The 18311-nt window shown below is 33.8% G+C and overlaps 1 protein-coding gene across 1 annotated transcript in view; it reads right to left on the bottom strand.

Moving 5' to 3' along the window:
* Positions 1–359: 359 nt before the first annotated feature.
* Positions 360–18311, bottom strand: part of CALCRL (calcitonin receptor like receptor) — a gene marked incomplete at both ends in the record, with an annotated part of 39841 nt that continues 21889 nt past the window's right edge. The window contains 6 exons of the mRNA XM_080690286.1: positions 360–584; positions 6125–6166; positions 6273–6491; positions 14749–14815; positions 14896–14956; positions 16125–16278. Coding sequence (XP_080546412.1) covers positions 360–584; positions 6125–6166; positions 6273–6491; positions 14749–14815; positions 14896–14956; positions 16125–16278 — 768 coding nt within the window. The remainder of the gene's footprint in view (positions 585–6124; positions 6167–6272; positions 6492–14748; positions 14816–14895; positions 14957–16124; positions 16279–18311) is intronic.

Below are 18311 nucleotides of genomic sequence, written 5' to 3'. Positions count from 1 at the left end.
GCCTCCTCCCTCCACACACACAGAGATCGTTGTTAAACATTTATTAACACAATTCTGATTTAGTTTGAGGGCTATTCAAAAAGACTCACTTCCTTCGACATTATGTGAGAGTACCAGTGCCGATCTCAGTGCTGGGCACGGGGAGAGTGGAGTGGGGAGGAAGGTGGGGAGAAGCCCACCAAGTGCTGTGTGCATCTATGTCACTATCAATATGAACTGCATTATGATGTGAGATTATAATGCACCAATAAAAGTATTTTCAAAAAAGATTCGTTTAACATTGAAGCCATCTGACTAAAATTGTGGGGATAAGTCCTCAAATTAGGAGTGGCATAAAACAGGCAGTAATCCCTCTGTTTTTATATAACCAAATCATATAACTTTTCGGGTTTCAAGACAACGTTTTCCATATCATGGATACTTTTTCCATTTAAGTGTTCACTTGGACAGTCATGACTGTAGCCTGGCACATCACTGATCGTTGACACTGTGTAAGACGCGCTGCGCAGAGCTTCAGAGTGGGAGAAGCTGTTTCCAAATTGGATTTTGTATTGATTCCAGTTTCTTCTCAGAATAGCTTGAACCTACCAGTCAAAGAGAAACAGAAAGGAGTAATCCATTAACTCAAGTAAAGATACTGCATTTGAGGCACAATAACCTGTTGTGTAGAAACATTTTTTTAAAGTTAATGTTGGTGAATAATACTGCTTCATTTTTTTATTTAACTAAAATTAAGTAAATCTTCTATATAAGGAAATATATTGATTAGAATTTCAGATTTTATTAAAATTTTTCATTCTATGGCTTGTCTTCGAAACTTTAATAAATGCATATCTATGTATTGCTATAAAACACATAATTAATCCAGATCCCATATACACAATTACATGCACATCTAGTTTTATATAAATAGATATATTAATAGAATGAGAAGATGAATAAAGAGTGTAAATTAATAGATAAAAGATAAACTTTTTAAAAAGTGATACAGGTAAATCATCATCATCATCATTTTCAGCAGCAGCAACCTTGTATTGAATGATTACCACATTCTACAAATTGTGCTTCATCTAAAAATTAAAGAGCAGGGCATTTGTCCAGATGAAATTTACCACTGAGTTACAACAATGTCCATATGTATAGCTGTGAATGGCATGAATATCTTTAAAAGTTTAGGAATGTCTCCTTTCCACTTCTAGACATTAGGCTTTGAGTGTAATTTTTTTCTTTTCTAAAGATTGAGCCCAGGAGCATTCTACCTCTGATATACATCTCCAATACTTTTTTACTTTGAGACAGGGTCCAGCTAGGTAGCAAAGAGCCTTGCTAACTCACAGAGGCTAACTGTGAACTTGTGATTCTCCTACCTTAATATCCCAGGTTCTGGGATTACAGGCCTGGGCCACCATGTTTGGCTGAGTTTAATTACTCAGAAGGAAGTTTAATGACTCACTTTTTTTCAGACTAGAGATAGAGACTTGCACTAAGTAGGTCACATGCGGTGATTGTGGTTTAAATTGAAATTAACACCCTGAAAGGATATCCTTCCTATTTGATATATTTCAGATACATTTAGAAATAAACCCTCTGGACTTTTCCAGGTTGATGTGTACATGCATGCCTCCACTGTCTTTAAACTATTGAGATTTATGACTATAATGCACCAATTTAAAAAAGGACTGACTTGGGACAAAGCATTTCTAGTTTATAAATGTGTTAGCTCAATCCCTGTGGCCTGATCTGTGCTTGCTAGAGGGGTACATTGTTTGATTAGCCTTTCTCAAATTCTCTGCTGTTCTTTAACCCTTAATTTACCCCCCCAAAAAAATTCTGAGCTTCTGTTTATCCAGGACTGCAATACTACTAACATACTAATACAAAAATTGTTTACTGTCTACTCTTTGTATATAATTTCTCAACTGTTTCACTATAGTTGCACATACAAATCAACATTAAAATTTTATAAAGGTATTATTTAGTTATTTTTATTTTCTTCTCCAACTTATATTCTATAACAGATAGGTATCCTCCAAAATATCTCCAGCTTCATGGAATACTTGAATACTGCTTGGAATACTTCAAAGTCCTCCTATATACTCTTACTTAAAATATACACAAATTTTTACTGTCCATTTCATGTTTAACATGTGGAAAATGAATAATCAAATATAGTCAGTGATATTTTTAGATAGAATGCAAAATGAGTTACTAAAATTCCCATTTAGCTTCTCACTAACATTTAATAATTATTCATGTGAATTGCTACAACTTGGTCTTTAAAATATATTAAGTTCAAGCCGGGCATGGTGGCGCAGGCTTGTAATCCCCTCACTTAGGAGGCAGAGACAGGAGGATCGTGCTGTTTCGGAGCCAGCCCTGCTGGCTTGAGAGACCCTGTTTCCACATAAAAAAGTTAAAAAAATAGGTCTGGGAGTGTAGCCCATGGGAGTGTATCCTGGAGGTAGAAGGGCTTCCAGGAACCCCAGTACCACCAAAAAAAAAAAAAAAAAATATATATATATATATATATATATATATTAAGTTCAGTAACTTGAAGACTGTCCAGCTTATTTATTCATATATGATAAAGAAAACTTAAAAAGTAATTTATATTCATATAAATGTGCTTTGAAAGTAAAAATATTTATAGGCCAATAAATAGATAAAGAGAAACTTTTCTTTCCTATTGGTTTAGAAATTCTACATGGTGCAAATAAAATGTTTAAATTAACATAACTTAAAATAATATCTGCATATGTAATATCTTCAAGAACATAAGAAAGTGATAAGTTAAATGGCTTTAAATTATGAATTTTAAGTAAATCTCAGAGATTTAAGATAAAACTTACTTTTGACCATTATCTACATATTTTTATGGGAATTATTTTGCATCCTGATGCTTTTTAGTACTTAAGTTCTCCCTCACTTTATTACTAATGCTAGACTGACTGAATATAGAAACCACATAGCTGAATGGTTGGGTGAAAATGGAATGTAGCTTTGCACCGAAGATTCTACATAAATGTTAAGAAGAAACCAACAGAGAGAAATATATTAGCTGTGAGCCTAGAATTTATAGCCCCCAAAAGAAAAGATGAAATTCAATTTTAAAAGCCAAAATAACTTTTCAAATATTTGAATGTTTATGGATGTTTATCCATAGGGCAATTGCTCTATTTCTTTTCAGCAACTAAATCATCAGAAAAATCCATGGAAAGTTCATGTCCTGAAGTGATCTTATTTACTGAAGTTAAAAATAAACTTAATTAAGGATCTACAGGCCTTGTACACTTCTGTTTGTTTATATTATTCTTTGTCAGGATGTTTCATTTTTTTAACTGCTTCCTCTAAGACAAGATCACATTTATTCAACAGAACATTCCAGTAGCTGCTCAATACATTTCAATGATAAAAACTGAAGGGAAGATAGACTGGTGTTATTAAAGATATGAATGTTTTTAATTGTTTTAGGTATTAGCATTATACAATTTTTAAGGTGAAATATTTAAACACAGCATTACAACTGTATATTTCTGTTAATAACTGCTAAATAACCAAGTCTATATTCCTTAATCTTAATCAATAAAATTTAATGGAGTTTTATATAAAATTCTACCTTGTTCTCATTACAGGATGTGGGCTCAGTTGTTCTCAGCCATCTTTTGTGTTGTTCACTTTATAAAAATATCCTTCATTTTTGTTAAATATACACTCTGGTGATCAGCATCCTTTGGTTGTATTAACAATGAACATTCTTGCCTGAGTGGACTAGGGATGAAAGGAAAGGGACCAAAGCCCTTTTCAAGCTGTTCTTGTTTAACTAGTGATAAATAGTGATAAATACTAATAAGATGTTGGCTGAAAATAAATAAAAGGTGGAAGTAAAAATAATACAGATATTAGGCTAAAGGCAAGCCACTAGACCAAATGGGAGGAAAGAAGGAAAGAGTCTGAGTAAACGATTTTCATAAGATGACATAGTTGGAACCACACAAAATGAATTTGGCAGCTGTTTCTTCATATTATGAGAGTGGGAAAACTAAGAGGCACAGAGATAAAAAGGGAGGGATTATAGTATTTCTTAAGATGAGAGATGAATCATAGTCAAACGGGGATTGCAGCTCCGGAGACGAAGAAGGAGGGACCGAGATTAGAGATGTTGTGAAGAAGTTAAGGATTTGGCAACAGCCTGGCTCAAGGAGTTTTTATTATTGTAGTTTTTCAATGCTAAAATGTTCTCAATTGTAGGATATGGCAGCAGATCAAGGTTCTGTGTCTCTTGCTTACACAGATAAAGTGTAACAGGAGTGTCAGGCATTGATATTCTTCGGGCGCTCTTTCTAAATAATAGGGCCAATTTAAGATTTTTATTCCAATATAATTAATGTTCCTATTTGGATATGGATTTTTGAAAATAAATTATTTGACAAATCTGTTAATGAATCTATAACAGACTGTTGTGCTAATGAGGCTAGAATAATGCAGAAAAAACTTTTATATTCTTAAACCTTAATCCTTGTAAGAGTAATGTATATAGAAATTGCTTTCACTAACTTTTAATAAAAACAGACACCTACTCCTAAATTCTGAGTGTTTGCCCAAATATGACAGCCAGGAAGAAAGTAGCACCATAAGGTTTTAAATGCATTACTGGATTTATTCTACATCTTGTTCAGCCATAAAATATTTTATTAGTGACTACGTTTTGAATATTTAAAACTTACACTTTCTAAAAATAAGATCTCTTTCTAGATGCAGAGGTAAACTTTTAATATTTCACACATGTTCTTTGGCACATGTCCATACCACTGTCATCTATATATAAATGTTATATCCTAAATCGACAGCATATAGGATCACCTGACTCAGTATATACAGTAGTACATTAGTAGAGGTACACAGTAAAGTTCATTTTAATTCTTTTACAAACAGAAATGATTTATCTGTTCATTCTTTTTGCAGTTTTTTATATTTTTTCATGCAGTTCAAGAAAACAGTAACATTTGTCTTCAGTGTAGAAGAACCATGGGACTACCACTTAAATGTATGAAATATAATCTACTGCTTGACAATTCTACACACCATTATAAATAACCATATAATAAAATATCTGTATTTTAATTAAAAGACTTAGTTTTTAATTTAAAATTAGACAATGAATTTTATTATGTTCCAAGAAAAAGAAGTGAACGTTTACTTGGGAAAATTATATTTTATAGTTTTTCACAACATGCACATGGCTTGCAATGTTGATTTGTTTTATTTAGGAATGTTTTCTTATAAAATTATGTAAACTAGTTCCACATGTTCCCCATCTGAAGCTTCCTGATAAGCTTCCCAGTTATCAAGTGCCCATGTCTCACTCAGTTGCTGTCTGGATTTCTAAACTTTTCTCCATTTTGCCAAAATCCTCCAGGTTCAAACTTGTCAAGTCAATCAGAAACATACAAATAGCTAAGACCATACAGTTCAAACCACTGAATTGCAACAATTTCCATATGTGTAAGACAGATAGTACCAATTTTTAGAATTCGTGAAACCTCTAAAATAGGAAAGTCTTGAATGAAAATCCAGAACACACATACATGTTACAGATTAAAGCATTCTATTCTAAGTTTCTTAACTCACTGCTTCTCCCTGCATAACTGAGAGTTTATTTTAATCTTTATGTATGCACTTTGGAGGAGTAGGAAAGAAGGAAGGAAAGAAATGAATGAATTTTTGTTGTTCAGATGTGTTCTCTGAAGCTCAGGATTGCTAGCACCATTCGGGACAGAGTCTAGATTATTAGGATCCAAATGTAGATCAAGAGACTAGATAAATAAAAGTCACTAATGCAATATATTAAAGTAAGTTTAACTTTTCCATATCCTTCAACACCCAAAATAACCTGAGCTTTTGAGAAGGACGTTTTCACTTATGAAAAAACATTCTATCAGGTCTTTCCTATGATCAAAGTTGGACTTGAAATAGTTGTTTCTGGAGAATTTATAACTCTATTTTATAATTTGTAAAAGGCATGCTCTTTATAATTTTACCTTTTTTTGGTAGATTATAATTATATACCATAGTGAGGGAAAATATAAATACAAAATTATATATGGTATAAAATCAATTAACATACCTCTCCGTTAAAAAAGCAGAAAATTGTAGAGACCAAAAGACCCTGAAAAAGAAAAATAGAATTTTTAATTCAAAGGAATAATATATGTATTTGTACTCATCCTGCTGCACAAACAATCAGGAATAGAATCTTAGTACCAAGGCCATACCTGGAAGTGCATAAGGATGTGCATGATGTAGTCATATACCTCCTCCGCAATCCTTCCTTCAGGTCGCCAGGGAATGAGCACAAACTCAATGCCAAGCAACGGCACCAGGATCAGAGTAGCCCTCACAGCTTTCATGTAGAGATTGGACTCCGCTTGGTGAGTAACTTTTAATTTGGTGATGAGAACACGGACAATATTCAAAAGGAAAAACAGATTCACCTAAAAAGAGAAGAAAATAGCGTGTAAAAGCAATTTTCATGTTTATTCTAAAGAAGCATTATTGGAGCAGGGCATGGTGGTTCACACTTGTAATTCCAGTACTTGAGAAGTTAAGATAGGAGGGTTATAGGTTCAAGGATGGCCTCAGCAACTTAGACTCTTCTTAAGAAGAGAATTAAATTAAAAAAAAAAGGCCAGGGTTGGGATATAGCTCAGGGGTAGAAGACCCCTGAGTTTAATTAATTATTAGAGGAGGGAATTGGATCAACACACCAACATATAGGCACAGGCAATAACTTTCTCAACAAGACCTCCAAAGTGCAGGAAATTAAAGCAAGAATTAACAAGTGGGATGACATCAAACTAAAAAGTCTCTACTTGTCAAAGGAAACCATCAAGAACCTAAAGAGGAAGCCTACAGAATGGGAGAAGATCTATAACAGCCACCACTCTGATACAGTGCTAATATCCAGAATATACAAAGAGCTCAAAAGACTAAACTAGCAAAACAAATAACCCAAATAAGAAACGGGCAACTGAATTGAACAGACAGTTCACAAAAGAAGAAATACAAATGGCCAACAGATACATGAAAAGATGTTCAACATCATTTTCCATTAGGGAGATGCAAATCAAAACTACACTGAGATTCCATCTAACCCCAATCAGAGTGTCAAACATAAAGAAGCCAAATAAGAACAAATGCTGAAGAGGGTGTGGGGAAAGATGAAATTTTTTACACCGTTGATAGGAGTGCAAACTAGTTCAGCCACTATGAAGATCAGTGTGGAGATTTCTTAGAAAACAGGGAATGGATCCATCATATGATCTGGCTATACCACTCCTGGGTATCTTTCTAAAGGGGTTGAAATCAGAGAACTACAGTAACATATGCATAGCCATGTTCATAGCAAAACAATTCATAATAGCCAAAATATGGCTATTATGCCTTTATCAACATACGAATGGATTGCAAAATTATGGGAAATACACACAATGAAATTCTCCTCAGCAATAAAGACGAACAAAATCATGTCATTCGCAAGAAGACAGAAAGACCTGGAGAACATTATGTTAAGTGAGTTCAGCCAGACACAGAAAGAGAAGAGACATATGTTTTCTCTAATATGCCCGAAATAGGGAGTATTAGGGATACTAGAAGGACTCCAGATAATGGAGGGGAAACCTCAGCAAAGCTAGAATGAAAGGATAGGAGAGGAAGAAGGCTGAGGTTGATTAATGGAGGAGCTACATTCGAATACGTGTATAAGTATGAATGTAGCATGGTCAACTTGGACACTCATTGTTGGGGGGAAGGGGAAGCAGGGGGGAGGTCACCAAGTATTATCTGAATGTATGCCATTTTCAATATGATCCACATAAAAATAAATAAATAAATAGAATATTTACTGTTAAAGGCTATAATTTTAAGATATTAATTTGTATTTTTCAAATTATGATTTATTTATTTTATAAATACAGCAATTTAGTGAATTTAAATTTAAAAATTTTTATATTATGGTACAATTACTTTGGATCACATTTAGTTGTGAAATATTTGAGTGTTCTTTTGAGCTTATTATCTAATGCAATATTTTGAATTTTCTCACATCTAAAAACTAAAGCTTTGGAACATTTTAATCTCATATGAATAATTATTTTGTCAAATATTAATTTTTATGGCCTTGCCTCTTTATCAGTTTCTATATTACCTATTTAATAAATATGCAGTATACCATATAATTATTTTCATCTTCTTGTTTTGTCTTTTCTAAGTTTCTTTTTGCGATAATGATTTTTATGACAACTTTTTGTAACAATAATCCTTAAAACTCTCTGGAATAGTATTGTAATCCTCTTTATCCTTATGAAGAGACTGAATCATTATTATTGAACCACTGCTATTCAAACTGGATTTCTCCAGAGATAAAATAATCTGCCATCCCTAGGGCCTTCTATTTATCACTTTCTGTAATTACATATCTACTATTTACTCTACTTTAGCAACTTTCCCCAAAAGACAACACTCTTTTTAAAAGAAAAACACAGGGTTTGAAAATATACTATAGCTCAGGAAAAAAGTCTAACAAGTCTTCCTGATACTTTTTCTTTCTTATAATCACTCATGTCAATAATTTTCATTTTGCCTTTTTTCACTATGCCCATTTTTAATGCCATGTATAGGATTGCGGACAATAATGCCAGAAAAGCACCATAAGGCTAATTGCTGTTTTATTTTCTTTTTTTCTCACCCTGACTTCTAGCATCTGTCTTTGTTTACCAATCACAAATTTTCAAGCTACAAACCACTGTATAATTTATACCCATATGGTTTAATAAATTTGAAAAATAGTGGTAGCATCTCATATATCATGGAAAACAATCAACAAATAACACATATTTGCAAATCAAAGCAGATGTTATAAAATAACTTGGCATAAAATTATCCCACTCCTATTCTTGTAGAATTTAATGTAACAAATGCTTCATAAATATGTAGCTCACTAGAATCCTGATGACACTGCATCTATGAAAAGAACATGTTCGTAGACACAGGAATATGGTAGAGACAAAAGCAGAATAAGCCACTGGAACAGGTGCAACAATGAAATATGATAAACCAACACTGCAGCTCTTACTATAAACATCCTAATGTATTCCCTTCCTTAGCATGCATTGCTGTTTTAGAACCTTAGACTAGAAATTACTGTCAGCCAATAGAAGAAAAGATAACAATGTTCTTTTATCTGCTTATAAATTATAATACAGGATATTTTAAATTCCTAAGGTATAAATGCATACATTATAAAATAGTAGAAATATTGCAATTTAAATCCATATGACATGAAAATTTCTTAAACTAGAACAGTTTTAAATTTCAGATGGACTGCAACTGAATTTTATTCAATGTAGAGCCAACTTTAATTAAGAAGAAACCTGTTTTGACTTTGACACCCATAAAGTTTCAGAGCTGGTAGACACAGGAATTTTCATATCATCCTATCTTTCTAGGGTCTCAGAAAGAAGTAACATAAATAGTCACAAAGAGAAGCAGGGAATTGAAGTACGGTCCCCGGTCACCCTAGTACCACCCTGCTCGAGGTAAATGTGATAGGAAATGATTGTGGTTAAAGTACTTTATTTATAAAACTGTACAAAACATCTGACCATATGAGCAATTGCTGAGGCTTTTCCAGGACTCAGAAAGCAGCATAAGCAGTGAGGGTCTTCACAGTTTAAGCAAAGGCAAAATAATTAAAACTGATAGAAAAAAATAGGCTTCTATTCTTGTTTTAGGCCAACAGAATGGGACAATTTTATGCAAATAAGGTATAGTTTCACTTCCTTTTTCATCAAGCAGCTGATGGACTTTGCGCTGGCCACATGGTCTCTTCTCTCCCAGAATCCATGAGGACAGGCTTTGCTGAGGACTGGGCTAGCTGCTGTGGCATTTTGCATTTGCTGAGTGATTTCCCTCCAGGAATCTCTCTGGTTTAGGAGTTTGGATCACGTACCTCTCTAAACAGATTTTTTTAAAAATAAAATGTCACCTTGTGTTTGTTCAGGAAGCTCATGGGTGGCTCAAATAATGCCTTTAATTTCTTTGAGCTCTACTCAGAACAGATTCATGGTATTATGCAGAAATGGCAAGTGAAGACACTTTTTTTTTTTTTTTGGTGGTACTGGGGTTCCTGGAACTACCTCCGGGATACACTCCCAGACCTATTTTATACTTTTTTTTTTTTTTAATTTGGAAACAGGGTCTCTTCAGCCAGCGTGGCCGGCTTCAAAACTGCGCGATCGATCCTCCTGTCTCTGCCTCCCAAGCGCGGGGATTACAAGCGTGTGCCACCACGCCTGGCGTGAAGAAACTTTTAAAAGCATTTTTTCAGAGTTTATTATATTCTAGACGTTGTGCTTGTCACTTAAATGGGAAGTATCTTATGAGACCCTGTGAGGTTTGCTTGTTATTCCATCATTACAGGTGAGAAAACAAAGTCACAAAGAGGTTAAAAGAAAAACACAACAGGACTTGCCCTGAGATGCACAGTGAGCAGTGCTGGAACAAGACAGTGCTGGTTCTTTTAGTACAAAGGCCACAAAGCCAGGTTCTTGGGATCTACCTCAACTCAGTGCAGGGGCCAAGAGAAAGAAGTACACCTGCGTTTGAGATCTTCATTGACATCTACGTTATTATAGTAAAAATTTTTCTAAGCCAAACATCAGAAGGAGGGAGGATGAGGGAATGGGGTGGAAACAGGGTAAGTCCTACTTTGGTGATGTGTGCATGTATGTCTCCACCATCTTGCAACCCATTAAGATGTATGAATACAAAAACTTTTAAAAAAAGAATTAACATTTTGGCAGAAAAAAATAATTTAATTTACATTTAAAGTGGCAGTACAGATTTTACTTGATGGACTTAAGTTATAATTAGAAACCAGTTTTATATACAGCAAATTTATAAATATAGAACTTTTATTCCTATTTTATCCTTAGGCTATGCAAAAAATTGACTAAAAACTTTACATTTGGGTCTTTGTAATAAACATGTAAATACATATTTACAATAAAGATGCTTTCTGGTAGAAAGTAAAAAAAAATATCAGGAGTATAAAAACTCATGTGTTGATTTTTTTTTTTTTTTTTTTTTGGTGGTACTGGGGTTCCTGGAAGCCCTTCTACCTCGGGGCTACACTCCCAGACCTATTTTTACATTTTCATTTTGGAAACAGGGTCTCCTAAGCCAGCGCGTGGCTGGCTTTGAACCTGCGCGATCCTCCTGTCTCCGCCTCCCAAGCGCGGGGATTACAAGCATTCGCCACCACGCCCGGCTCATGTGTTGATTTTTAACTGGCTGTTTTGTGGAGCAAGGCACAAACCTTCAAGCTCTTTTTCTTTAGATATTTTGAAATGTATAGTTAATCATAGATTATTGTTTTCCTACTGTGATATAGATCATTAGAACTGCCTCCTCACACTATATTTTAGAATGCCTTACCCACACTCCCACTAGTCCTCTTTACCCTTCCTTGTTGGCTTCTAGTGACCTCTATTCCACTCTCCACTTCTTTGTGATCAACTTTTTTTTTCTGCTAATGAGTGAGAACATGTGGAATTTGCTTTCCTGTGCCTGACTTATTCAACTTCACTTAACATCCTCAGTGCCACCCATGATGTAGCAAATGACAGGACTTCATGCTGGTTGTGGTTGAATGGTGACCCAATGTGTCTATCTGCCATATAGTTTCCATCTATTCTCTGCCAATGGTGATCTTGACTGATTCTTTGTCTTGGCTATTATGAATGCAAAAGCCATGGTGTGCAGGTATTTCTCTAAAATGATTTCATTTTCGTTGGCAAGTATACCCAGAAATGGAATTGCTGGATAATTTGTTAATTATACTTTGATTTTTTAGAGAACACTCCCTGCTATTTTCCATAATGGTGATACTAATTTATACAATCACCAACAATGTATGGGTTCTCCTTTCTCCATGTTCTTAGCATTTCTTTTCCTTTTTGACAATAATCATTCTATCTAGGTGAGATGATGTCTCATTGGGCTTTGATTTTCATTTCTATGATGATTTAGTGGTGTTGGATATTTTATGCATATGCTCATTGGCCATTTGTATATCTTCTTTTGAGAAATATCAACTCATATCATATGACCATTTTTAAATTAGGTTTGCTTGAGTTCCTTGTACATCCTGGATATTACCCCTTTCTCAGATTAATAGTTTGGAAATGTTTGCTTATTTGCAGATCATCTCTTACAATTGGGTCTTTCCATTGCTGAGCAAATATTTTTAGTTTGGTATAATATCATTTGTATGGTTTTACTACTGTTACTTGTGCTTTGGGGATCTTATTCAGGAGTTATTTGCCTATACCAATATCTTAAAGTGCTTCCCCTATGCTTTATTTTAATAATATGAGAGTGGGGTTTTACAGCTAGGTCTATGAACTATTTTGAGTTGATATTTATATTTGGTGAAAGCTTTTATTCTTCTGCATTTGTTTTTCTGGGTTTCCCAGTTTCAAACATTGAAATAATTATCATTTCTCTAATTTAAGTTATTGGTGCCTTTGCTGAAAATCATGTGGTTGAATTACATCATTTTCATGGAAATGGATGGAACTGGAGGACATTATGCTAAGCAAGATTAGTCACAAAAAATAAGAAATCGGATGTTTTCCCTAATATGTAAAAGCTAAGGAAAAATGGGTCATAGGAGGAAGTCTAGATGAAAGAGGAAATCTTATAGAGGAGCAAACAAGACAACCTAAATGAGGGGATGGGAGGGAGGAAGAAGAAAATTCTCAAAAACATACAATGAACTTAAACATATCGAAGTCAACCACTAAGCCAAGCATGGGAAAGAGGAATGGGGAGGGAATGGGGTGGGAATTGGGTAGGGGCTATGTGTACATGTATTCCACACAAGATTTTTACCCCAATATGATGTATGAATATAATGCATCAATTAAAAAAATAAAAAAAAGAAAATCATGTGGCTGTAAATAGGAAGGGCTAATATCTGAATTCCTTCCTGTTCCCTTGGTCTGTCTCTGTTATTTAGCCACATACATTCGGTTTGATTATTATAACTTTATTTAATGTTTTAAAGTCAGGTATTTTGATGCCTCCAGCGATCCTTCCTTCCTGCCTTCCCTCCCTCTCAGAACTGCTTTATCTATTCTGGGGTTTTGTGGGTTCACATGAATTTTGTGATTGTTTTTTTCATTCTGTGAAGATGTCACTGATATATTAATGGGAATTGCATTGAATCTGTAGATCATTTTAGACAATGTTAGTATTTTAACAATATTAATTCCAATCAATCAACATGCAGTGCCTTTCAGTTTTTTTTGTGTGTCCTCTATGACTTCTTTCATAGATGTTTCATAACTTATTAGAGGTCTCTGACTTCTTCGAATTTATTCCTAGGTGTATGTGTGTGCGTGTGTGGGGGGGGGGAGGGCAAATGTATGCCTATTGATACTGTGAATAGGATTGCTTTTTTATTTCTTTTTCAACTAGTTCCTTGATGGTATAAATGTCACCATTTTTGCATTCCCTAATGAGGGACTTAGGCACAGAGCTATTAATTTAATTGCCTAAGATGACACAGTAAGTAAGAGGTGGAAGCAGAATTTAAACCCAGGCAATCAGTCACCAGAATTTATCCTTTTAATTATAAAGCACTTTTGATAATGTCTTGGATGGTGTTCTAACATAACCATGCACTAAATTGCAGCTAGAAAATTCAGATAAAAATTAATGAATCTTTGTGCAAACAAAGAGTCTAAAAACAAGTCAGAAAGTTCTGAATTTGAGCTGGGAAATATAGCCCTTTGGATTTTTACATATAATTTAATGCAGCTGTACTTAAGGCATCACTATTAGAAAATATAATTGCCTTAGAGTCTCTAATAGTCTATTAGAGAAAACATGCTAATTTGTGTTAATTTATTCCCTCATTCAAATAATGTTATAAACACATTGAATGTGATTTCTGTTTCCCTATTACTACCATTAGAGATGTTTAAACTGATACACTCATATTAAGTGATGATTTTTATAATGATTAAATAATTTCAACAATAATGTTCTAAATTAAACTTTATTGGCATGTTACTCTTGCGTAGGTGTGTTGGTTTTTCTTGTTTGCTCTCCCCACTTAACTCATCCTCCCTCTGCTCTGCTCTGTGCCTCACATTGTGACACTTGTGGATAGCGTCATCTCCCAGGTTTCTTTGCCTTCAGACATTTGCTGTATTTGACCCCTGGGAGGAACCAAAGAAATCAGTGTATGAGAAGAGAGAGAAGCCTGAGTATTTATTTTCTGCTGCTTCTTCCCTGAGAGGCTGTGGCTTTGACACTGTTTTTGGTTTTTTTTTTTTTTTTGGTTGTTTGTTTTGTTTTGTTTTTTGTTTTCTCTCTACCCAAGGCCAGAGCTCAGGTTGGGTGGCCCTTCTCAGCACCGGTCCAACTCTATTAGCACAGAATTGTCCCCTCATCAGAGCTGGCTGAGATATCAGTTTCCAACTGTTGGTCCCTGTTTTTCTACCCTTACATATTAGTTTCCTGCCTTTTCCTCCCAAGTCTCAAATAAAACGCCTTCATTGAACCCTGTTCAATTAAGCACTGTGAGCACATCATTTATGACCACTGGAGCCGAAGGACACCAGAACCAGATGATTCAGGGCACATGAGTAATGGTGAGAAAGAGAGATTTTAATGACATACCAGTAGAGCAGCACAAATTGGACCATGGATAATGTAGAGAAGATGGGTATCAGAACTGATCCAGCAGCTGAGGAAAAATAAAGACATTATGTTGAATATTTTTTTTTACTTAGTTCCAATACAAATCATAAAAAGAGAATATCTTACTTGTCATTGTAATATAAGCTTCTAGCAATGGCATGTATGCAAGCAGGAATCAGTGGAAATCCTGTAAATATCCAAGAAAAAGAAAATAAATAGGTAACCTTTCTTATAGATAAAAGACCTAAAATAGGTAATAAAATATAAAGCTTAAATATTCTAGGAATAAAAATAACTGGCCAATTTATACTTCTTATGTAAAATATTATCTGGATAGTCAAACAATAGATATGGTAAATGATTAGGTATTTATGTTTTTGTACTTGTATATATATTAGGTATGTGTCTATTTTGTACTTGTATATAGTTTAGGTATGTGTCTATTTTCTTCCAATGAAAGTTATTTTGAATTGGCGGACTCTAGAGTGTAAATCAATAAGTAATCTGTCCAAGTCCCTGAACCAAGAAGATATTTGGCATTCATATACTTTCTGTGAAAAGAAATTGACTATTTGATAGATAATCAAAGGTAGAAAGAAGTGGAGACTGATGAGAATTTCTACTATGAAAAACAGATTAATCCTAAACTATTTTTTGAATAAGAGGGAAAAAAAGTAATTTTTACACCAGATATTTTGTAAGTTTTGAACCTTCTAAATATGATCACTCAAAAATGCTTTATAAAAGGAACCAGAATGTAATGAAGCCAATGGATTTGTATATACATCTCGTTTTATCTGTATATTGATCTAGAAAGAAGATAGAAATGGTTGATAGATGTGTTAAAATTCCAGTCTTGCTTTTGAAAACTAGTACTATTGAATTCATTTTCTGATTTTATATTTTTCATTATTCCAGTAACATTTGTAATATTCCAGAGTATATCACTGCTTGTTTTGCAAGTGATACCATGCTAGGAGATTTATGGAAAACCAATAGATCTTCCACATGCCTTTATTAAATTACTGACACCAGCACAAAGATAGCATCCCTAATTCAATTCATGATTCTAAATTTTTTTAGTCACTGCCTGTTCAGCCAAGACAACAAATATTCAGCCAATATTTGTTTGGATAATAAATAGAAAAGAGACATTGTACTACTAATGAAGCTGTGACTACTTAAAACAATGAGTTGGTGATACTTTGCTTTAACATTTCAATACATAACAATAAACAAAAGTTAGCCACCTGAAGTTTTTGAAAAATGGTTAATAACAAGTATGATTTTATTATCAAAAATCCTCATGTCTCTAAAATCTTAGTCAAAGCATCAGATCCATTTACTGCTCTTACCCCAGCCAAGAAAATAATACCACATCAAGTGTTGCTTCTCGGCAAACACAGCCACCACGATGAGAGTGTGCAGGTAGATGCCTTCACATAGCATCCAAAAGTAATTGCAGCCCATCAGGTAGAGATGAATGAACTGGGACACTTTGCAGCTGACCTGTGGAGAAAGCAGAGTGACCTTTATTTCTTTGTGTATGAACCCACACAGAAAGCAACTGTCTAATTTCAAGGAACTTGGAGGTATCTGCCTCTATCCAAAATTTTGTACACTAATGATTAAGATTTTTAAAGTGCACACCTTCACACTCATCTAATGGTACATCTATAGGTTTTAGCCACTGACTAAATATAATGGTATATCTCCCAGAAAATTCTGTAAACTGAAAATTTATCTTCTTTAGTAAATGTGCATTTTTCTAATGTTTAAGTTTACATCTGTTTTAATTACGGGTTCCTTGACTGTCGCATTGCATCAGCAAAAAAAATCTTAAAGTAATTCATTATAAGTATCCAAATACTGCAGACTACTAGTGCAAATACTTTAAAAATAGTCTAATGAACCTATACACTATCTTATTCAAATACAAAATAAGGGGGTTTCACGTAGGTGTAATGAAGAAAAAAATATCGTTTCTCTTCCTCTTCTCATGAGGTCTCTGCTTTCTCTTTTTTTACTATGGCAAAGACAGGAAGAGGGAGGTTCAGAAAACACAAAGAAGTAAGAGATAGAGTTCACTCCCTTAACAAGGGGGATAAATTTAAACCTCTTCGAGAAGTTGATGGTAAATTACTTCCATCAGCTCCAATTTCCAATCTGAAAGTCAATAAATATTAAGTGGCAATTATTGTCTTTTTATTGATGCATTATAGTTATATGTCTTAATGGAGTACAAGATGGTAGAGGCACACATCATACATGAACACATCACTCTTTTAGTCCTTCCCAGTTCCCACCCCATGTTTTCCCTCTCTCTTCTTCTCATGTTTGGCTCAGTGATTGACTTTGATATGTTTGTGAATGTACATCATGTACAGGGGGAATTTTCCTCTTTCCCTCTTCCATTCCCCTCAGTTAGGTCACCTTATTTGCTCATGTATGGTTTCTCTAGAATTCATTCTATGACCCTTTTTCTCCCTAACTTCTGCATGTTAGGAAGAACATCTGATTATTGTTGTTTTTAAAATAAACATTTTTTCATTAAAAATTACAAATGAAAAGCAGTGGAAAATAAATATTAGATTGTCCTAGAATAGTAATAATGACATTTACATAGGAATTAGCTTAAAATATTTTAACACATTTTATTTAATCTTTATAATAATTTGGTGTGTTCTACTGTAAAAAGTAAGATAATTAACTAAGTTATATAATATCAATCAAAACTTCACTCTACACATAATTCTTGAAATCTCAATTTTATTTTTAACCCTTTACACAATACCTCCTGTCTGAATGAATTTGTAAAACTTATTTCTTCATTAAGTATATGTGCAAAATGCATGACTTTGAATTTTAAGTAATGAAGCTTTATGTGAAACATGTTATACCAAAGTTCTCTCGAAGAAAAATAGTAATTCAGCTATATAAATTATAAACTGCAGTTTCAAAATTTTGCTTATATAGCTTTATATTTATATCAAACTTAGCTTCTAATTTTTTATTTTAATAATTTTTTCTATAAACTTATGATAAAGAGAATTTAGAACATGCTTCAGAAGGCTATTTATATGCAGAGCATGGTGAAATAAACAAAAAAATACATTTTCCCAAGAAGATATAAAACTAACTATCCTATAATTTATATTTTGTGTTTTAAAGACAACATCTTTGTAAGCAAATGCAAGATTTGGAAACTTTTGCTCTATGGCTTTGGGACAAAATTCTGAATCTCCTTGCCTTGAAGAAATTAATTCTAAAATGACAGGAAGTTCGCTAGTTTTTTATATTGCTAATTATACCCCTGTGTATTTCCTACCCAGTTAATTTAGGGTGGAACATATACAGGATTAAACAATCCGGATGCACATGTGCAAACAAGGCAGGGGATTTTAGAACTTTGGAAATGACCCTAAAACACACACATAAAGCACATGTGACAGTGTTGTTTATTGACACACCAAGTGAAAATCCCTTCCCTTTTCTGATTTCAGTAACTAAATAATGTAATCTTACACACACATACAATCTAT

The sequence above is a fragment of the Muscardinus avellanarius genome (genome assembly GCF_963383645.1).
Source record: "Muscardinus avellanarius genome assembly, chromosome: 2".
In the NCBI taxonomy this organism is placed as follows: domain Eukaryota; kingdom Metazoa; phylum Chordata; class Mammalia; order Rodentia; family Gliridae; genus Muscardinus; species Muscardinus avellanarius.
This window is presented reverse-complemented; position numbering and strand designations above follow the sequence as displayed.